This window comes from Nerophis ophidion, linkage group LG09 (assembly GCF_033978795.1).
Source record: "Nerophis ophidion isolate RoL-2023_Sa linkage group LG09, RoL_Noph_v1.0, whole genome shotgun sequence".
NCBI classification, from domain to species: Eukaryota; Metazoa; Chordata; class Actinopteri; order Syngnathiformes; family Syngnathidae; genus Nerophis; species Nerophis ophidion.
Window position 1 is genome coordinate 32,309,292 of NC_084619.1, and position 21,377 is coordinate 32,330,668.

Below are 21,377 nucleotides of genomic sequence, written 5' to 3' on the forward strand. Positions count from 1 at the left end.
TGAGAATGTATACTCAAATATAACAATAGTCATTTTCTATATTGCACAGAGAAAAACCAGCGATATATCATGTATATCGCTCAGCCCTACTTTCACACACAAAGCATGACCCACGACAAATACAGATACCTAGGAATTATCGAAAAAGACAATACAAAAGGATATTATACGAAATACATCGATTGCGTTAGTCATGTCTTATCAAATGGATAGGTACAAGATTCTTGTGTGCAGACAGTTTTTTGTTTAAGACACGTCTTACCTGCTGACACTTCAGCCTTATTTAAAGAGGTCTAAGCTTCCTGGTGTGATGTATCTAAAAATAACTGACGAGTCAAATCGGTTCTTCACCCCTGAATGCCCAATGACGGACAGCGTCGCAGATGTGCAAAAGCACGTATGCCCCGTTATCCCTGTTGATGGTGTTGGACCTTCGCTTCATGATTTCCATTCGTCATTAATCCATCTCTTGTATTTGTTTCTGATTAAAAGACTTTTCCTTTGTCCCAATCAATGAGGTGATGGTTTCTCCTGCTGGTCTGTTAAAGTGGATTTGTTTGTATTCTTATTCTGCGGTTTCTTTTTGTGTTATGGTAAAGTTTGAAACGGCCTCCTTCTCGCATTTGTTTTGGCATTTTTTTTCCAGGTGCTGAAAGTTTGTACAGTCTCGCCAATGTAGGTTTTATTGCATGATCGGCATGGGATTTCATGGATGACGTCACATTTCCCATCCTGTGTTATCGTATCTTTTGAGTGTACAAGTTGTTAGTTTTTTGTGTGGTTAACTACTGTTTATTAGATTTTTTTGTTTCATGGAGCATTATATGAGTACTGTTATTCTTCTGATTTATAGTAGTGGTACCATGTGGTTTCTTGCTTTTGTTTTGCTTATCTGTTTTTTTTATGCCTGGCTTGTTTTCCTTTCTGTATTGCTCATCTTAGATATTAGCAGGATGTGTAAGCGTGTTGTGTTTTTCTTTCCGTCTGTCTTTTTCGTCCGCCATGACAGCTCTGGCGAAGATTAAAGTGTCAGTTAAAACAGTCAGCAGGTAAAAGACATCTCTTAAACAAAACACTTTGTTTGCACACAAGAATCCTGCACCTATGGATAGTATATCAAGATTACTGTGGGATCAAAAAGCAGCCTAAAAGGTAAATGAAGGTGAATTGACCATTTTCTAATATAGATATTTCATTATGTAAACATGAGAATTAGCATAAATTCATTAGCATAAAGTCACAGAGATGCTGGTCACATATGTGACACGAGTGCCAGAAATTCAAATGCAATAACCTGTAATAGGACACGAGTAAGATAATCTCCCTTTACCCCGAGAAACCATCTGAGTTATAACGTTTGTTCTTGTTTATTATTAAAAAAAAAAATCTAAGCTTTTTGAAAATGCTAAAGATTCTTGTATTCTCTTTTCCTCAAAAGCAGATAGCATATTCACTCCGCTATTTATGCAGCGATGTCAAAAGTAATGACAACAATAGCTGCGTGCACATGGACACAATCGAAGGAAAAGCCTAACCGAAATAAAAATGTGCCATTTGAAATATTCTGACCTGATCACAAATGCTCAGATCAAATTTTCCTTCCAATCAAAACGGGCGGTTTATGCTGATAGTCCTTTAGATTACAGCATATGCAAACATTTTGTCCAAAGTTTGGTAAAATGTATCCGAAGAGAGCATGCCTGTGAAGTCAGCTATTCTTGGGTGGTGGAGTGGAGACTAAATGTAATAGTCTCGAAATTAAGCACTTGTCTTGCTGCTGCCATCCTCCATTCAACATGTACAGAACTAGCGGTGTATACCGTTCAGTTTGTTGCTCAAAAAGAAAAGTATGGTCTGGAGTGCCATGTGTCGAAGTAACAATAAAAAGGATCGATCCAGTTGTCATATCAATGAGCGGTTTTATTTGCGACATTACAGCTATTCCAAGGGCTAACTGGTAGCCTCAGGCAGATCCACACAGAATGTCATAACATGAAGACGCGCCCTGATGACGTCACGTCTGCGACAACGGAAACTACAGCAACCTCAAACACTTATTTGCAACATCCCACAAGTGAACAGGCTAATTGGGATCAGGTGAGTGGCAAGATTGGGTATAAAAGCAGCTTCCATGAAATGCTCAGTCATTCACTAACAAGGACATGGCAAAGGTCACCACTTTATGAACAAACGCTTGAGCAAAATGTTGAACCATTTAAAAACAACATTTCTCAACATGCTATTGCAAGGAATTTGAGGATTTCAACATCTAGGGTCTGTAATATCATCAAAATGCTCAGAGAATCTGGAGAAGTCACTGCACATAACATTGAATGCCCGTGACCTTGAATCCCTCAAGCTGTATTGCACCAAAAGTGACAGTGTGTAAAGGATATCACCACCAGGGCTCAGAAACACTTCAGAAAACCACTTAGTAACTACAGTTAGTCGCTACATCTGTAAGTGCAAGTTAAAACTCTACTACGCAGAGCAAAAGCCATTTATCAGTAACAACCAGAAACGTCACCGGCTTCGCTGAGCCCGAGCTCATCTAAGATGGACTGATGCAAAGTGGAAAAGTGTTTTGTGGGCTGACGAGTCCTCATTTCAAATTGTTTTTGGAAACTGTGGACACTGTGTCCGGAACACAAAGAAAAATGACCAGCCGGCTTGTTCTAGGTGCAAAATTTAAAAGCCATCATCTGTGACGGTATGGGGGTGTATAAGTGCCCTAGGCATGGGTAACTTACACATCTATGAAGGCACAAATAATGCTGAAAGGTACATGCAGGTTTTGGAGCAATGTATATTGCCACTCAAGCAACGTTATCATGGACGCCCCTGCTTATTTCAGCAAGACAATGCCAAGCCAAGTGTTACAACAGTGTGGCTTCATATTTAAAAAAAAAAAAGAAAAAAAAGGAGTGCGGGTACTAGACTGGCCTGCCTGTAGTCCAGACCTGTCTCCCATTGAAAATGCGTGACGCGTTATGAAGCGTAAAATACGACAGCTGAGATCCCTGACTGTGGAACAACTTAAGCTGTACATCAAGCAAGAATGGGAAAGAATTCCACCTGAAAAGTTTCAAAAATTGGTCTCAGTTCCGAAACATTAACTGAGTATTGTTAAAAGGAAAGGCAATACAGTGGTAAAAATACCCTGTGCCAAATTTTTTGCAACGTGTTGCTGCCATTAAACTTTAAGTTAGGGACAAGCGGTAGAAAATAGATGGATGTTTTGATTATTTGCAAAAAAACAATTAAGCTTTTCAGTTCAAACATTGGATATCTTGTCTTTGCAGTCTATTCAATTGAATATAAGTTGAAAAGGATTTGCAAATCATTAAATTTGGTTATTTACGAATTACACAATGTGCCAACTTCACTGGTTTTGCACATTCATCCCATGTACATGTGGGTATTGCTGCACTTCTTAGGGAAAATTTGAGGATTCCAGGAATGTTCAACAGTAGGAAACAAAAAGCAAATGAACACTTCTGGTTATAGAGCATACTTATTATACCAAGCCTGGTAAACAAAGCATATTGAAATCAAGACCCACCACATGATTGCGGGAGCTGGATCCTGCTGTGATTTTGCTTCCGTGAGGTCTTGGCCCAGTGGTTTGGCACGTATAGTCCAGGTCCTCATCATTAAAAAGCTCTTCTGTGTTGTCCATACCAATCGCTGCACCTATGTCAAGACCCAGCTTCTTCTGAAGGAGTTTTCTCTGGCAGGCCAAACGTTCCTTGGGATCCATCTCACCTGAGAATCAAGGGCAGTTAGGAATTGATTAACTATCAAATGATTTGTTGCATCCCATACATAATTTCTTACAAAAGCCTTCACATATCAGTGTGGAATTGGACTCTATGTACTTAAAACAAGTAAAGGAAGTGCAGAACCATACCAATTGATGGGTTGTAAGTAGAGCTGCAGCTATTGAATATTTTAATAATCAAGTATTTTATTGAATATCCCTATCGATTAATCAAGTAATCAGAAAAAAAAAAATCATATTTTTGCTTTAAAAAAATATGTGTTTTTTTTGTCCTGTCCAGCTTTTCAGGCAAATCATAGTAATTTAGATGCCCATATTGGCTGTAAAAAATGACTATACAAAGAGAAATGTGGGATACTTCTCTTGTTGCCTTATTTGTATTTTCACTTTATTAAACAGATGTATTATTATTATTTGGTGAAGCCTGGCCGGAGCAATATTTTTGCTCAATTAAGGTTTAATTATACAAGTTAAGATGTGCCCTCAATTATTGTGTTTGGCGTAATTGTCTTTTATTTCCTTAACGCCTGTTTTCATTATTGAAGATTGACACGCACAACTGAAATGTCTCCGTGGTTGATTGTGCCAGTTTGTGTGTGCTAATAAAAACAGGTACGCTCACAGCCCTATGTGCTGTGTGGTGTGACCACATAAACGCAGTTCTTGTCTCTCGTGCATTTTTTATTATACAGTTTTTTTTAATGGTGGTTTCTTCATGCATATCCGCTGAGCTGTTTTCAACCTGCCAACACATAAAAAATATAAAAAGACAAACCACTTAATGACAACAGCTTTGCATTTTAAAAATGCAATTTAGTTCATTGCATTCTTTTAAAAATAGTAATCAATGTTTATCTTGCCATCATAACATGATTGAGATGAAAACATACATATAAAATTAGTTTAAAATTAATATTCCATGAGAAAGTTAAAATAAAACTATTCTTAGTTTCAAAAATAAAACCAAAACAGTTTTCAGTATATCAAGCATAAAAAGTGGATTAGGTAGTGCCTTTAAAGCCAAATCCACACAAACACAGAGTTTCAAAAACACATACAGTGGGGCAAAAACGTATTTGGTCAGCCACCGACTGTGCAAGTTCTCCCACTTAAAATGATGACAGAGGTCTGTAATTTTCATCATAGGTACACTTCAACTGTGAGAGACAGAATGTGAAAAAAAATCCAGGAATTCACATTGTTGGAATTTTAAAGAATTTATTAGTAAATTATGGTGGAAAATAAGTATTTGGTCACTTCAAACAAGGAAGATCTCTGGCTCTCACAGACCTGTAAGTTCTTCTTTAAGAAGCTCTTCTGTCCTCCACTCGTTATCTGTATTAATGGAACCTGTGTGAACTCGTTATCTGTATAAAAGACACCTGTCCACAGCCTCAAACAGTCAGACTCCAAACTCCACTATGGCCAAGGCAAAGGAGCTGTCGAAGGACACCAGGAAAAGAATTGTAGACCTTCACCAGACTGAGAAGAGTGAATCTACAATAGGCAAGCAGCTTGGTGTGAAAATAATCAAATGTGGGAGCAATTATCTGAAAATGGAAGACATACAAGACAACTAATAATCTCCCTCGATCTGGGGTCCACGCAAGATCTCATCCCGTGGGGTCAAAATTATCAAGAGAACAGTGAGCAAAAATCCCAGAACCACACAGGGGGACCTGGTGAATGACCTGCAGAGAGCTGGGACCAAAGTAACAAAGGTTACCATCAGTAACACACTATGCCGACAGGGAATCCAATTCTGCAGTGCCAGACGTGTCCCTCTGCTTAAGCCAGTGCATGTCCAGGCACGTCTGAAGTTTGCCAGAGAGCACATGGATGATACAGCAGAGAATTGTGAGAATGTTATGTGGTCAGATGAAACCAAAATAGAACTTTTTGGTATAAACTCAACTCGTCGTGTTTGGAAGAGGAAGAATACTAAGTCGCATCCCAAGAATACCTTACCTACTGTAAAGCATGGGGGTGGAAACATCATGCTTTGGGGCTTTTTTTCTGCTAAGGGGACAGGATGAATGATGAAACGTGGCAGGGTCTTCCAGCATGACAATGATCCCAAACACACCGCCCGGGCAACGAAGGAGTGGCTCCGTAAGAAGCATTTGAAAGTCCTGGAGTGGGCTAGCCAGTCTCTAGACCTCAACCCCATAGAAAATCCGTGGAGGGAGTTGAAAGACCGTGTTGCTCGGTGACAGCCCCAAAACATCACTGCTCTTGAGAAGATCGGCATAGAGGAATGGGCCAAAATACCGGCTACTTTGTGTGCAAACCTGGTAAAGACCTGTAGTAATCGTTTGACCTCTGTTATTGCCAACAAAGGTTATATTACAAAGTATTGAGTTGAATTTTTGTTATTGACCAAATACTTATTTCCACGATAATTTACAAATAAATTCTTTAAAATTCCTACAATGTGAATTCCTGGATGTTTTTTTCACATTCTGTCTCTCACAGTTAAAGTGTACCTATAATGAAAATTATAGACCTCTGTCATCATTTTAAGTGGGAGAACTTGCACAATCGGTGGCTGACTAAATACTATTTTGCCCCACTGTATTTGGGGTTAAAACAATTTCCAACCCGACAGGTGTAGTTTCAAAACTGTCTCAACACACACGCATACATCTACTGTCATGCATATTTTGCCCAATCAGAAGCCTGAACAAAAGCAGCAATAGCTGACTTGGTGCAGCATTACACCTCCTATTTTGTTTATTTTGATATACTTTAGATGTACAATGACATGTACATTATCTTTAAAACCAGCCTGCACCTACACTGAACCCTGGGAACATTATTAAAGAGCAGATGCACGCCTGCCCTGCTGAAACCAAACACACATAGAATTATAACATGTTCAGCAACATGGTGATGTATTACATGTTTTGTGAAGTGTACATTATTTCTAAAATCAGCACGCACTAACGAACAAAGGAAACAATTTTGCATGTCTAAGTATCTATATAAAGCACACGGATGTGTGTGTACCGCTGCAAAACTGTCATGGAATTATACAGCCTTTTATCATGGATATAGTGATATGGTACATGTGTAATTAAATGCATATTGTCTTTAACATCAGTACACACTACAAGGAGGACACTAGATTGTTTTTTAAGTTGCTTGGTCGCTTTTTACACACGAGCACCGTCGCGCCCACCTCATGGAAGCAAGACAGGCAAGTTTCATCTATTCATCCATCTTCTTCCGCTTATCCGAGGTCGGGTCACGGGGGCAGCCTACGCAGGGAAGCCCAGACTTTTCTCTCCCCAGCCACTTCGTCCACCTCTTCCCGGGGGGATCCAGAGGCGTTCCCAGGCCAGCTGGGAGACAGTCTTCCCAACGTGTCCTGGGTCTTCCCCGTGGCCTCCTACCGGTTGGACGTGCCCGAAACACTTCCCTATGGAGGCGTTCAGGTGGCATCCTGACCAGATACCCGAACCATCTCATCTGGCTCCTCTCGATGTGGAGGAGCAGCCGCTTTACTTTGCGCTCCTCCCGGATGGCAGAGCGTCTTACCCTATCTCTAAGGGAGAGCCCCGCCACCCGGCGGGGGAAACTAATTTCAACCGCTTGTACCCGTGATGTTGTCCTTTCAGTCAAAAAACAAAGCTCATGACCATAGGTGAGGATGGAAACGTAGATAGACCAGTAAATTGAGAGCTTTGCCTTTCGGCTCAGCTCATTCACCACAACTGATCAATACAGCCTCTTCATTACTGAAGACGCCGCTCCGATCCGCCTGTCGATCTCATGATCCACTCTTCCCTAACTCGTGAACAAGACTCTTAGGTACTTTAACTCCTCCACTCGGGGCAGGGTCTCCTCCCCAACCTGGAGATGACACTGCACCCTATTCCGAGCGAGAACCATGGACTCAGACTTTGAAGTGCTGATTCTCATCCTAGTCACTTCAAACTCTGCTGCGAACCGATCAAGTGAGAGCTGAAGATCCTGGCCAGATGAAGCCTTAAGGACCACATCTTCTGCAAAAAGCAGAGACCTAATCCTGCAGCCACCAAAACCGGATCCCCTCCACGCCCTGACCGCGCCTGGAAACTCTGTCCATAAAAGTTATGAACAGAGTCGGTGACAAAGGACAGCCTTGGCTGAGTCCAACCCTCACTGGAAACGTGTCCGACTTACTGCCGGCAATGCGGACCAAGCTCTGACACTGATCGTACAGGGAGCGGATCGCCACAATAAGACAGTCCGATACCCCATACTCTCTGAGCACTCCCCACAGGACTTCCCGAGGGACACGGTCGAATGCCTTCTCCAAGTCCACAAAGCACATGTAGACTAGTTGGGTAAACTCCCATGCACCTTCAATGACCCAGCAGAGAGTATAGAGCTGGTCCGCAGTTCCACGACCAGGACAAAAACCACACTGATCCTCCTGAATCAGAGGCTCGACTATCCGGCGTAGCCTCCTCTTCAGTAGACCTGAATAGACCTTACCAGGAAGGTTGAGGAGTGTGATCCCACGATAGTTGGAACACACCATCCGGTTCACCTTCTTAAAGAGAAGAACCACCACCCCGGTCTGCCAATCCAGAGGTAATTTTCCTTATGTCCACACGATGCTGCAGAGTCTTGTCAAACAAGACAGCCACACAGCATCCAGAGCCTTAAAGAACTCCGGGCGGCTCTCATCCACCCCCGGGGCCTTGCCACCGAGGAGCTTTTTAACTACCTCAGCAACCTCAGCCCCAGAAAAAGGAGATCCCACCACAGATTCCCCAGGCACTGCTTCCTCATAGGAAGACGTGTTGGTGGGATTGAGGAGGTCTTCGAAGTATTCTCTCCACCGATCCACAACATCCGCAGTCCGGGTCAGCAGAACACCATCCCCACCATACACGATGTTGACATTGCACTGCTTCACCTTCCTGAGGCGGCAGATGGTAGTCCAGAATTGCTTCGAAGCCGTCCGGAAGACGATTTCCATGGCTTCTCCGAACTTCTCCCATGTCCGAGTTTTTACCTCCGCGACCGCTTAAGCCGGACACGGACACGTTTCCAGTGAGTCCTATGAGCCAAAAGAACCAGATAGGACATCTCCTTCAGCTTGACGGCATCCCTCACCGCCAGTGTCCACCAACGGGTTCTAAGATTACCGCCACGACAGGCACAAACTACCTTGCGGCAACAGCTCCAATCATCCGCCTCGACAACATACAGTTGTGATCAAAATTATTCAACCCCCACACAATTTTGGTGTTTTAGCAAGTTGGACATTTATTCCGTATTTTGTTTATAGTCATATCAAATAAAGATGTGTCAAATAGACAAATGCAACTTAAATTGTAACACTTTATTTTAAAAAAATACCAAAAAAGGACATTTTTCTTAATATCTCATTGACAAAATTATTCAACCCCCTAGTTATATGCATCTTTAGTATAACACTCTTTGGCAGTAATTACATCCTTCAAACGTGATACATAACCGGACACAAGCTTCTTAGAACGATCTACAGGTATTTTAGCCCATTCCTCTTGGGCAAAGGCCTCCAGTTCATTCATATTCTTGGGCTTGCGTGCTGCAACTGCCTTTTTCAAGTCCCACCACAGGTAGGCCACTCCAGAGTCTTCCAGCCCTTCTTCTGCAAACACTCTGATGTTGATTTGGAGGTATACTTGGGATCATTGTCCTGTTGGAAGGTCCAACGTCTCCCAAGCCTCAGCTTTGTCGCTGACTTTATGACATTTGCAGCTAATATATCTTGGTGGGAAATAGAATTCATAATGCCTTGAGCGCGCTGGAGATTCCCGGTACCTTAAGCAGAGAAACAGCCCCAGAGCATGATTGACCCCCCACCGTGCTTAACAGTAGGCATGGTGTTCTTCTCTTTGTAAGCTTCATTTTTTCTCCTCAAGACATAAGTTGATTCATAGGCCCAAAGAGTTCCAGTTTTGTCTCATCACTCCATAGATCAGTTTCCCAAAACCTTTGGGGTTTGTCCAGATGATTTTTGGCATACTGGAGTCTATTTATCTTGTGCCAGGTAGTCAGAAGTGGGGTGCGCCTGGGAGTTCTGGGATGGAGGCCTTCATCTCGTAGTGCACGCCTTATTGTCTGGGACGAAACCTGCGTTCCCCCCTTTGCAATGTCCTGTTGTAGTTCCTCAGCTGTTACCCGGGGGTTTTTCACCACTGTACGCTTCAAATACCGGACAGTAGTTGCACACATCATCCTCTTTCTAACACGCCCAGGTAGTGTTTCCACTGTGCCTTTATCTTGAAACTTGCGAATTATGCTCCCAACTGTGTCTTTTGGAATGGGTAATGTCTTTGCTATTTTCTTATATCCATATCCTTTCTTGTGAAGAGAAATCACCTCCTCTCTTAACTTCTTTAACCACTCCCTGGACTTCACCATGTTGCAAATACACCATTGACCATCTACAAGAAGCTGAGCGTCACAGTCTTTTTCAATCAGTTTAATTGTTGCTCGTTATGGTTCTAATCACATCTACAGGTGTTTTCAACACCTGACTGAAAAGACCTTATTCAAATCCTGTTCTTAAGAGTTATGATCTTCAAGGGGTTGAATAATTTTGTCAATGAGATATTAAGAGAGATGACACTGTTTGGTATGTTACAAAATATAATGTAATTCAAGTTGCATTTGTCTAAGTAATGCATCTTTATTTGATATGACTATAAACAAAATACGGAATAAATGTCCAACTTGCTAAAACACCTAAATTGCGTGGGGGTTGAATAATTTTGATCACAACAGTAGGTGCGGAACATGGTCCACTCGGACTCAATGTCCAGCACCTCTCTCGTGACATGTTCAAAGTTCTTCCGGAGGTGGGACTTGAAACTCTCTCTGACAGGAGACTCTGCCAGACGTTCCCAGCAGACCCTCACAATGCGTTTGGGCCTGCCAGGTCTGTCCAGCATCCTCCCCCACCATCGCAGCCAACTCACCACAAGGTGGTGATCGGTAGAAAACTCCGCCACTCTCTTCACCAGAGTGTCCAAAACATGAGGCCGCAAATCTGATGACACAACTACAAAGTCGATCGTGGAACTGCGGCCTAGGGTGTCATGGTGCCAAGTGCACATATGGATACCCTTATGTTTGAACATAGAGTTCGTTATGGACAATCTATGACGAGCACAAAAGTCCAAAAACAAAACATCACTCGGGTTCAGATCCGGGCAGCCATTCTTCCCAATCACGCTTCTCCACGTTTCACTGTCGTTGCCAACGTGAGCGTTGAAATCCCCCAGTAGGACAAGGGAATCACCCGGGGGAGCACTTTCGAGTACTCCCTCGAGTGTATCCAAAAAGGGTGGGTACTCTGAACTGCTGTTTGGTGCGTAAGCACAAACAACAGTCAGGACCCGTCCCCCAACCCAAAGGCGGAGGGAGGCTACCCTCTTGTCCACTAGGTTGAATTCCAATGTGCAGGCTTTGAGCCAGGGGGAAACAAGAATTGCCACTCCAGCCCGTCGCCTCTCACTGCCGGCAACACCAGAGTGGAAGAGAGTCCAGCCCCTCTCGAGAGAACTGGTTCCAGAGCCCTTGCTGTGCGTCGAAGTGAGTCCGACTACATCCAGCCGGAACTTCTCCACCTCACGCACTAGCTCAAGCTCCTTCCCTCCCAGTGAGGATACGTTCCATGTCCCAAGAGCTAGTTTCTGTAGCCGAGGATCGGACCGCCAAGTGCCCTGCCTTCGGCTACCGCCCAGCTCACGTCTCACCCGACCTCTATGGCACCTGCTATGGGTGGTGAGCCCATTGGAGGGGGGACCCACGCTGCCTCTTCGGGCTTGTGCCTGGCCGGGCCCCATGGGACCAGGCCCGGCCACCAGGCGCTCGTCATCGTGCCCCACCTGCGGGCCTGGCTCTGGAGGGGGGCCCGGTGACCCGCGTCCGGGCAAGGGAAATCTGGGTCCTTGTCTTGTTTCCTTCGCAGAGGTCTTCGAGTAAGTTAACTTCGACACATAAGTTAACTTCAATAGTTGTAGTTAAACAAAGACTAAAATCATAACATAATGTTGCATCTTTTTTATGGCAGAGCAAAAAGTCTTGCTTGTCAAAGTTGTCCTATCAGGTGGAGAGGTTTGACAGCGATCATAAAAAACAGCTGACTGTCATTAGCGCCAGCGGGAGTGTCGCAAAGCACATTGTGATGCGTCTTTTTAATCAATGTAAAGTGAAAATAGCAGCATGTTTTCGTTCAAACATACAGTGAATCGAGATTGGAAATGACAGTCCACAACCGTGACGTCATCACAAGTCTCCGTTTGTGTCACTGACACACATACCTTGAGCAGAGTTTTGGAGCTCCACACTTTGGCCAGTGTTTGCAAAAGTCTGCATTTTGAAAGTCACAAGTATGCATCTGCTGTGGACAACAGGCCAAAACGTGAGCTTTGACTACTAAACGAGTCAAAATGCAGTAAAAAAAATTAAAAAAAATAAAAATAACTTTACGACGCCTCGACGCAGCGAAAATTCCTGGAATATATTTTGTAATCGAATTACTCGAGGAATCGTTTCAGCTCTAGTGGGAAGCAAAAGTCTATTCATTGGAGTAGCTAAATAAACGATTCCATTATATCAAAAATGATGCGCAAAATTAATGATTTGGCCCAGGACATTCACATGAACAATGTGATCATGGCCAGGTTACAAATTAAGCAGCTAATAACTGAGGAAAACAAGATTATGTTGCTTCAACAAAGAAACAGGTGGATCTTTCTGCAATCAAGGGGTGGATGTTATTAACATTAATAAATGCATTCTAATAACTGGTTGTAATAACACTTTCAACATTATAAAGTTCCATCCATCCATCCATTCACTACCGCTTATGTTCTCCAACAAAAAAAAAACTGGCATTGGACATTGAGATCTGAATACCCATTTAGGTTTACATGATAAAATTACATTGGTTTTCGAGTGTATTAAATATTTTAAGTACGTAGGAAGTGTGTGTGTGTGATGGTGAAAGCTCCCAAAGGGCTTATAAAGACTTTAAATGCTTATACTATTGATACAAATGAATGAAATACACAGCGTCCCTACCTCACAGAAATTCACTTACCAATAATGGGTCTGGTACATAACACCCACACTAATCAAGAAAACACTACTGTTCTTTCTAAACTACTATTTGCTTATTGATGTTTTATTCTTTGACACCTTCGAAACCGCCACTAATGTTGTATATACCATGTAAGTTTGACATGTAAAATATAAGGTGTAAATGAATGATCAGTACGTTCAGTAAGAGATCTTATTAGGATATGTTGAATTGTGAAAATGTAACCATGTAATATTTTTGAATGTAAGATTTTAAGCATGCCTGAAACCACTGAACCACAGCATACCAACTATGGCCAAAGGGGACGCATGGAAATGAAGCTCACCAATTTTGTCATCCTGTAATTCAAACTCCACGCCAGCAGAACCCAGTAGAGATGCACCATGTTTGAGTAGACGGGAAATGTCAAAGTGGTAGAAACTCAGTCTGTCATAAGCTTGATCCTCTAGTGATAAATCTTCAGACGACTCTGCAAAAAAAAAAAAAAGATTAATTAAATTGCAGTAAAATAATGTTTCAGCAGTGACAAAATCAGACCTGATAAAACTGAAGATATTTTACGCTGTTCTGTTCTAAGTATGATATTTAGCCTATTTAGTTCCAGTTAGGGTGACACAAGGGTTAGAGCATGGGCCTCACAATACAAAAGTCCTGAGTAGTCCTGAGTTCATTACCGGGCTCGGGATATTTCTGTGTGGAGTTTGCATGTTCTCCCTGTGACTGCGTGGGTTTCCTCCGGGTACTCTGGCTTCCTCCCACCTCCAAAAAAAAGCACCTGGGGATAGGTTGATTGACAACACTAAATTGGCCCTAGTGTGTGAATGTGGGTGTGAATGTTGTCTGTGTTGGCCCAGCGATGAGGTGGCGACTTGTCCAGGGTGTACTCTGCCTTCTGCCCAAATGCAGCTGGGATAGGCTCCAGCATCCCCCGCGACCCCAAAAGGGACAAGCGGTAGGAAATGGATGGATGGATAGTTCCAGTTAATCAGCACAGCCTGTTTAAACCTTATACATTTTTTATCTGTTGGGGTAAGTACAAACCCAGTTTCCATATGAGTTGGGAAATTGTGTTAAATGTAAATATACACGTAAACGGAATACAATGATTTGCAAATAATTTTCAACCCATATTCAATTGAATATGCTACAAAGACAACATATTTGATGTTCAAACTGATAAACATTTTTTTTTTGCAAATAATCATTAACTTTAGAATTTGATGCCAGCAACATGTGACAAAGAAGTTGGGAAAGGTGGCAATAAATACTGATAAAGTTGAGGAATGCTCATCAAACACTTATTTGGAACATCCCATAGGTGTGCAGGCTAATTGGGAACAGGTGGGTGCCATGATTGGGTATAAGAGCAGCTTCCACAAAATGCTAAGTAATTCACAAACAAGGATGGGGCGAGGGTCACCAATTTGTAAGCAAATTGTCGGAACAGTTTTAGAACAACATTTCTCAACGAGCTATTGCAAGAAATTTAGGGATTTTACCAATACGGTCCATAAAATCATCACAACCCCAAAAGGGAATAAGCGGTAAAAAATGGATGGATGGATGGACCATTTACGGTCCATAAAATCATCAAAAGGTTCAGAGAATCTGGAGAAATCACTGCACGTAAGCGATATTATGGACCTTTGATACCTCAGGCGGTACTGCATCAAAAACCAACGGTGTGTAAATGATATCATCACATGGGCTCAGGAACATTTCAGAAAACCACTGTCAGTAACTATAGTTGGTCGCTACATCTGTAAGTGCTAGTTAAAACTTTACTATGCAAAGCGAAAGCCATTTATCAACAACACCGAGGAACGCCGCCGGCTTCGCTGGGCCCGAGCTCATCTAAGATGGACTGATGCAAAGTGGAAAAGTGTTCTGTGGTCTGACAAGTCCACATTTCAAATTATATTTGGAAACTGTGGACGTGGTGTCCTCCGGAACAAAGAGGAAAGTAACCATCCGGATTGTTATAGGCGCCAAGTTCAAAAGCTAGCATCTGTGATGGTATGTGGGTGTATTAGTGCCCAAGGTATGGGTAACTTAAACATCTGTGAAGGCACCATTAATGCTGAATGGTCCATACAGGTTTTGAAGCAACATATGTTGTCATCCAAGCAACGTTATCATGGAGGCCACTGCTTATTTCAGCAAAACAATGCCAAGCCACTTGTTACAACAGCGTGGCTTCATAGTAAAATAATGCGGGTACTTTCTTGGCTGGCCTGCAGTCCAGACATGTCTCCCATCGAAAATGTGTGGCGCATTATGAAGCGTAAAATACGACAACAAGACCCCGGACTGTTGAACAACTTAAGCTGTACATCAAACAAGAATGGTAAAGAATTCCACTTTCAAAGCTTCAACAGTTTCCTCAGTTCCCAAACATTTATTGAGTGTTCTTAAAAGAAAATGTGCTGTATTACAGTGGTGAACATGCCCTTTCCCAACTACTTTGGCACGTGTTGCAGGCATGAAATTCAAAGTTAATTATGTGCAAAAAAAAAAAAGTTTACGAGTTTGCATTCAATTGAATATGGATTGAAAATAATTTGCAAATCATTGTATTCCGTTTATATTTACATCTAACACAATTTCCCAACTCATATGGAAACGGGGTTTTTGTATGTTTGTCTGTTAGTTAGTTGGCAACATAACTCCAAAAGTTATGGGGCGATTTTTTTTTTTTTAGGAAATGTCACAAATAAGATAGGGAACAAGTCATTTGGTGTGTGCTCCGAGTCACCGTTTTAAAAATGATTATGTGTGAATGTGAGTGTGAATGTTGTCTGTCTGTGTTGGCCCTATGATAAGGTGGTGACTTGTCCAGGGTGTAACCCGCCTTCCGCCCGATTGTAGCTGAGATGGCACCAGCACCCCCCGCGAACCCAAAGGGAATAAGCAGTAGAAAATGGATGGATTATTTATTATTGGGAGATAGGTCCTATGGAGGGCTGTGTTCTCCTAATGCTTATTTAGTTTTTAATATGAGTATGTTTCGGGGGCTATCTACAAGTGGCTAACAGTAAATTTGGGTAAAGTCAATGTTACCAGTGACAAAGTGAACAGAACACATTTTTACGGCTATAATGTCATCGGCAGGCAAGTCATCGATACTGACACAACTGTAAATCAAATCTATTTGCTGCTACCAGTGTTGTGCGAAAAACTGATTCAGTGTCAAAAAGCGCATATAGCTTTTTGCAATTACCAACTACTAAGGTTGTCCCTATACCAATAATTCGGAACGGTACCAAAATGTATATCGATATTTTGATACTTTTGAAAATAAAATGGAACTAAAACTTAATATTGGCTTTATTTTAACAGATAATCTTACAATACATTAAATGTTTCCTATTGCCCTCAATTTTAAAAAAGTTGAAATAAAAATTAAAAAAGGCATTAAACAATGGGCTTTTCATGTTGAACTCAAAGAACAATTTACAATTCTCCATATTACATATAGTCTGCCATAATCAAAGATTAGGTTAGAATAGAATAAAAAAGCTTTATTGACATTATATCAACATATTCATGATTTATGGTTGCGAGTCCTGGTCTGTCCTTCAAGAAATATTCAATTACCGTATTTCCTTGAAATGACGTCGGGGCGCTAATTAATTTAACACCTCTTCTCACTCCTGCGCTTACACCAAAGGCATGCTGTAAAAGTAAGCATCCGCTAATTATTTTAAAACCTCTTCTCACTCAGGCACTTACCAGAGGCATGTAGTAACATTTTGATTGTGATGTAAGGATACCATCATGAAAAGCATATTTAATAAAAAAAAACGTTATGGTCTTACCTTTATGTAACGCATGTGTCAAATACATACATACATTTGTGGGGACTATTAGGCTTTTGCCTTTCTATTTACTATTTGCGCGCTTCCTAGTCACGTGACCGCCACAGTCTAATCAGCTGTAGTTGTATGCCGGTAGCAGGACGTGACTGGTATGCTCTTGCTCTATTTACTCTTTGGGAACTTGGTGCTCTCTTCCTCGTCACGTGACGAGGGAGAGAGCACAGAATTCCCACGCCGCCAACTCCAGCGTGCCCTGCCTGTCTGTCGGACTGCGGCTCCACAGGTATATTAACAAAACATAGCTGCTTACTGTTCTTTTTAGCATACCGGTATTCAATAGCTTGGACTTCAAATCCTACTAAATAGCTCTTAATCTTCTTCCCTTTATGCGATTTCAAATTACCGATATTGAAATCAGCCTCCTCCATTTTGAAAATTATGACAGGGGAAGTGTCACTCGTGACGTCACGAGTTTGACCCAGCGGTAATACTAAGCATGCGCTAATTATTTTGCGACGCGAGTTTGAATCGGCAGTAATTCAAGGCAGGCGCATACTATATGCCCTGCGGCAATTCAAGGAAATACGGTATTAGTAAGCAAGTAAAAACAAACACATTGTTAAAGGGGAACTGCACTTTTTTCTTTTACCTATTGTTCACAATTAGTAAAGACATGACTGATGGATTTTTTTATTTTTTTTTTAAATGCATGCTAAATATTAAATAAACATAGATCAAAGTCCACTTACGGCGGAGCCAATGGGAGCTCCACTATTCTGCCCACAAAATCAGATAAATAACCATTCCACAAGCACCAATAAAACTCAATTTACATTTTGTGACTTGAATATTGACCAACTATTAGTGATATTTTAGTTATAAGCGCTCACACGGACAAACTATAGCAGCGCCGTGATTCACCTCGGTCGCTGTGATCACTTCTGTCTCCCCCTATGTTTATATCATCGAGCGGTCTGCTGCTTCCTCGCTTCCTTTCTCCCTGTACGTTTATTGTAGATGCATCTAACCTAGACACTGGATAGCTGAGGAGATAACCCGACAAGTTGGGACACTTTGACCGCCATATAGAATCTGGAACTGGCAAGGATGACACGAAAAGCACTTTACCCCCCCTCATCCCCCCACCCAGTTTCTCTGTGAGGATTAGGAGACATTCTTCACCTAAATGGGAATAGATGAACATCCCAGCAGTCGACATCCTAATGGCAGCCGAACTTGCACAGTAAGTGATGTTTTACTATGTTTATTGGCTCTCATAAAGTCTGCAGTGAGCCAAAATCAGTGATGAAAAAAAAAGCAAACATTGTAATGCGTTTAAGAAATTAATGTGCTGCGTATGATTAAAATATAATAATTAGTATTTACATATATGTGCCTGTTACTACATTAATTGTATACTCACATCATGTATATCAGCTTTTTTTTTTTTAAATGACAGTGGCATTTTAGATACTTTTCAGTCTGGTTACAGATCATTCCACAGCGCCAAGTCTGCCCTCTTAAAGGTTTTTAATTACTTGTTTTTAAATGACTGATTCAGGTAGTTCAGCCAGTTGACCACACAATTCTTTTATCTCGTTTGGAAGACTATGTAGGTGTCGGGGACTACTCTGAAGTAGTTCAGGTCTTACGTGTCAGGGACAGGTTTCTGTGTAAAAATTGGGGGACTCAGCTTCATCCATCGCCCCCCTTGACAGTGGGGTCCCCCAAGGATTAATTCTTGGGCGCATCCTGTTTGCACTATATCATTCCACTTGGTGCAATATTCAGAAACCATGGCATATTTTATCATTTTTATGCAGATGACTGCCAAATATATTTGCCAATTTCAAAAGATTATTGTACCCCTACTGGAGTGCCTAAATGACGAGAAGGCCTGGTTGGCACAGAATTTTTTAAAGCTAAACAAGGACAAAACTGAAGTTGTGCTGCTGGGCAACAGTGACCCTCTGATTGGCCTGGACTTTCTTGAGAATTCTGTACATCCCACAGCCACCAACCTTGGAGTAAGTATAGACCATGGTTTAAAATTTGACAAACAAATCAACGCCGTTGTTAAATCAAGTTTTTAATCACCTTTGGCTTTTATCAAAAGATGACATCTTTTAAACAATTTAAACATGTCATGCACGCATTTATCTCATCACGTCTGAACTACTGTAATGCACTTTACACTGGAATAAGTCAAAATGCACTGTCACACTTAGTTAGTCCAGAACTCTGCGGCACAACTTAACGGGAACCAAAAAAAGGGCGCACATCACCAAGATTCTTGCTTCTCTGCATTAGCTTCCTGTTTTAGAATTGATTTTAAAAATGTTCTCTTGGTTATGAAAGCTTTGAATGGACTGGCCCCAAAATACACCACAGACGTCATCCAAATGTATTCTCTGGCTCACACGTGTAGGTCCGAGGTGCAGTTCCAACTTGTGGGGCCTACAACAAGGCTTAAGACTAGGGGAGTTGGGGCCTTCTAAGTTTTTTGGCCCTAAATGTTGGTATGTTTTGCCCCCTCATTTCAGAATAGCCCCCACTGTTGAATGTTTGAAGTCTTGTTCGTCTTAAACCCACTTTTTTTCCTCTGGCTTTTAAATTGGTGTGAGTCTTGTGGTCCTCTGTGTCCATGGTTTTCTCTTTTATTGTTGTATTGTATTTTATAAATGTGCTTTATAAATAAAGTTGATTTGATTTATTATTTTATTCTAGTTGTATTAGTTTTTTTACTCTGTTCATTTTAAATGCTTGTAATTGGATTACTTTGTATTGTTTCTTTTTATGTGCAGCACTCTGGAAACAGTAATGTTGTTAATAGTCCTACATAAATAAAAGGGATTTGATTGATTAAAACCCTAATGGAGGTGTTTGGATGTTTTTTAGGGGCTCAATCGGCAGAAATGAACGTTTCCCATAAGCTCCATCGTAAGCAGACTTTTGATCGAATTTATTATTTAGAATGCATTAAACAAAACAACCTCCGTGATGTCTTTCAAAATAATTTTGAACGATAGGCAAAATTTAAAAAATAAAGTGCAGTTCCCCTTTAAAAGTAAAACAAAATTGTAGAAATGTGTTACAAAGTGTAGTCATTTCACTTCCATTAGTTGACTCTAAGTGTGCGGTTTTAACTCTGCTACTATTTGAAATCAAGCCAAGCAGCTGAGTGTGTGTCAACTTATCTACATGTGCACAACAGGGGAACTGGTCAACTATGTTATGATAGTAGCGCATGTGCTGGCTGAGTGACGTCAGTGAGTGAGTGGGCAAGTAAAGAGAGAGAACAGTAGCGTATGCATTGTGCAGTGCGCAGTTAAGTGATGAACGGGTCTGGTTGTGTCCTGCAAAACTAAAAGCAATTGTCAGAAATCGGCGGTCTTTTCATTCTGACCCGAAAGCAGAGCTTAGCAGACCCATTGCCAGGTAAAGTAAAGGTGTTACCCCCGACCAAAACATCGGGTCTAGAGGGAACGTCTGCCCTGTACTCCGCAACTACGGTTCCTATGGGAGCCGAACGGTAGGAAAGGTGTAACAACTACATAATTACCTGTCACTTTTTATAACTCTTCGTGCAGCTCTGAATGCTTAATATTATTAGTTTTCCTAAGTTTGAAGTAAAGGTGGGAATACTAATTGTCACGTTTGGTGAGGCATTAAAGCAGAATTTGCAGCATGGGGCCTCTCTGTTCAAAGAGTCACCTTCATTGTTAGTTTTGAAGCCCAAATATTCATATTGCGCTTCACCACCCCCTTTATCAACTAGTACAATTTGCTGTTTTTTGGTATTCCTTCTCTCCTTGATGTTATTGCCTGTATGCGTTTTGTGTGTGCAATTTGACACACTCAACATCATGCGCCTCGACTCTGTAGTCACCGCCGCACAGCACTATGCAGATGAAAAAAACAGTACCAGTATTTTTCAAGGCAGTATAGTACAGTTTCCAATTAATAATGCGGTACTTAATTAGTACCGGTATTCCATACAACTCTACTAACTACATGTAGGACCAGCACTTATATAGTTGTGGTTATCGTAAGGATATATGTGTTTAAAATTATTTATTTATCTTGTCACGTTATTTTGCATGGAAGCATAAAACAATAGACTTTCAACCACTTGCTAGAAGTAAAAGTTAATGTTTTAACACTAACTTAGTTGTCATCCATCCATTTCCTACCGCTTTTCCTTTTCAGGGTCGCGGGGGATGCTGGAGCCTATCTCCGCTGTATTCGGGCGGAAGGCAGCGTACACCCTGGACAAGTCGCCAGCTCATCGCAGGGCCAACACAGATAGACAACATTCACACTTACATTTACACACTAGGGCCAATTTAGTGTTGCCAATCAACCTATCCCCAGGTGCATGTTTTTGGAGGTGGGAGGAAGCTTTTCTTCAAATAAGTTATCAGTAATGTTATCTGTTAACAAGTTTAGTTTTCTCAGCACGTGTCACTGAGAGTCTAATGTGGCTGACTTCAACACAGAATAACAGGAAAGAGAGCTGAGTGTTGACTTGTGGCGCATATAGGAAAAAGAAATGTGAAGTTACAGACAGACAAGTCTTTTTATACGTTCAGATTGCTGCACTGACATCCAACTCTTACACGGCAGAGGTGTCGCAAAAGTCATGTGTAAAAAGTCGGCCAGAGTTCCTGCTTCATACTTATCTGAA

The 21,377-nt window shown here is 41.6% G+C and overlaps 1 protein-coding gene across 1 annotated transcript in view; it reads right to left on the minus strand.

Moving 5' to 3' along the window:
* Positions 1 to 21,377, minus strand: part of btaf1 (BTAF1 RNA polymerase II, B-TFIID transcription factor-associated) — a 61,542-nt gene that overhangs the window by 35,853 nt on the left and 4,312 nt on the right. The window contains exons 4-5 of the mRNA XM_061910858.1: positions 13,198 to 13,341; positions 3,563 to 3,765 (exon numbers count right to left, since the gene is read on the minus strand). Of these exons, the coding sequence (XP_061766842.1) occupies positions 3,563 to 3,765; positions 13,198 to 13,341 (347 nt within the window). The remainder of the gene's footprint in view (positions 1 to 3,562; positions 3,766 to 13,197; positions 13,342 to 21,377) is intronic.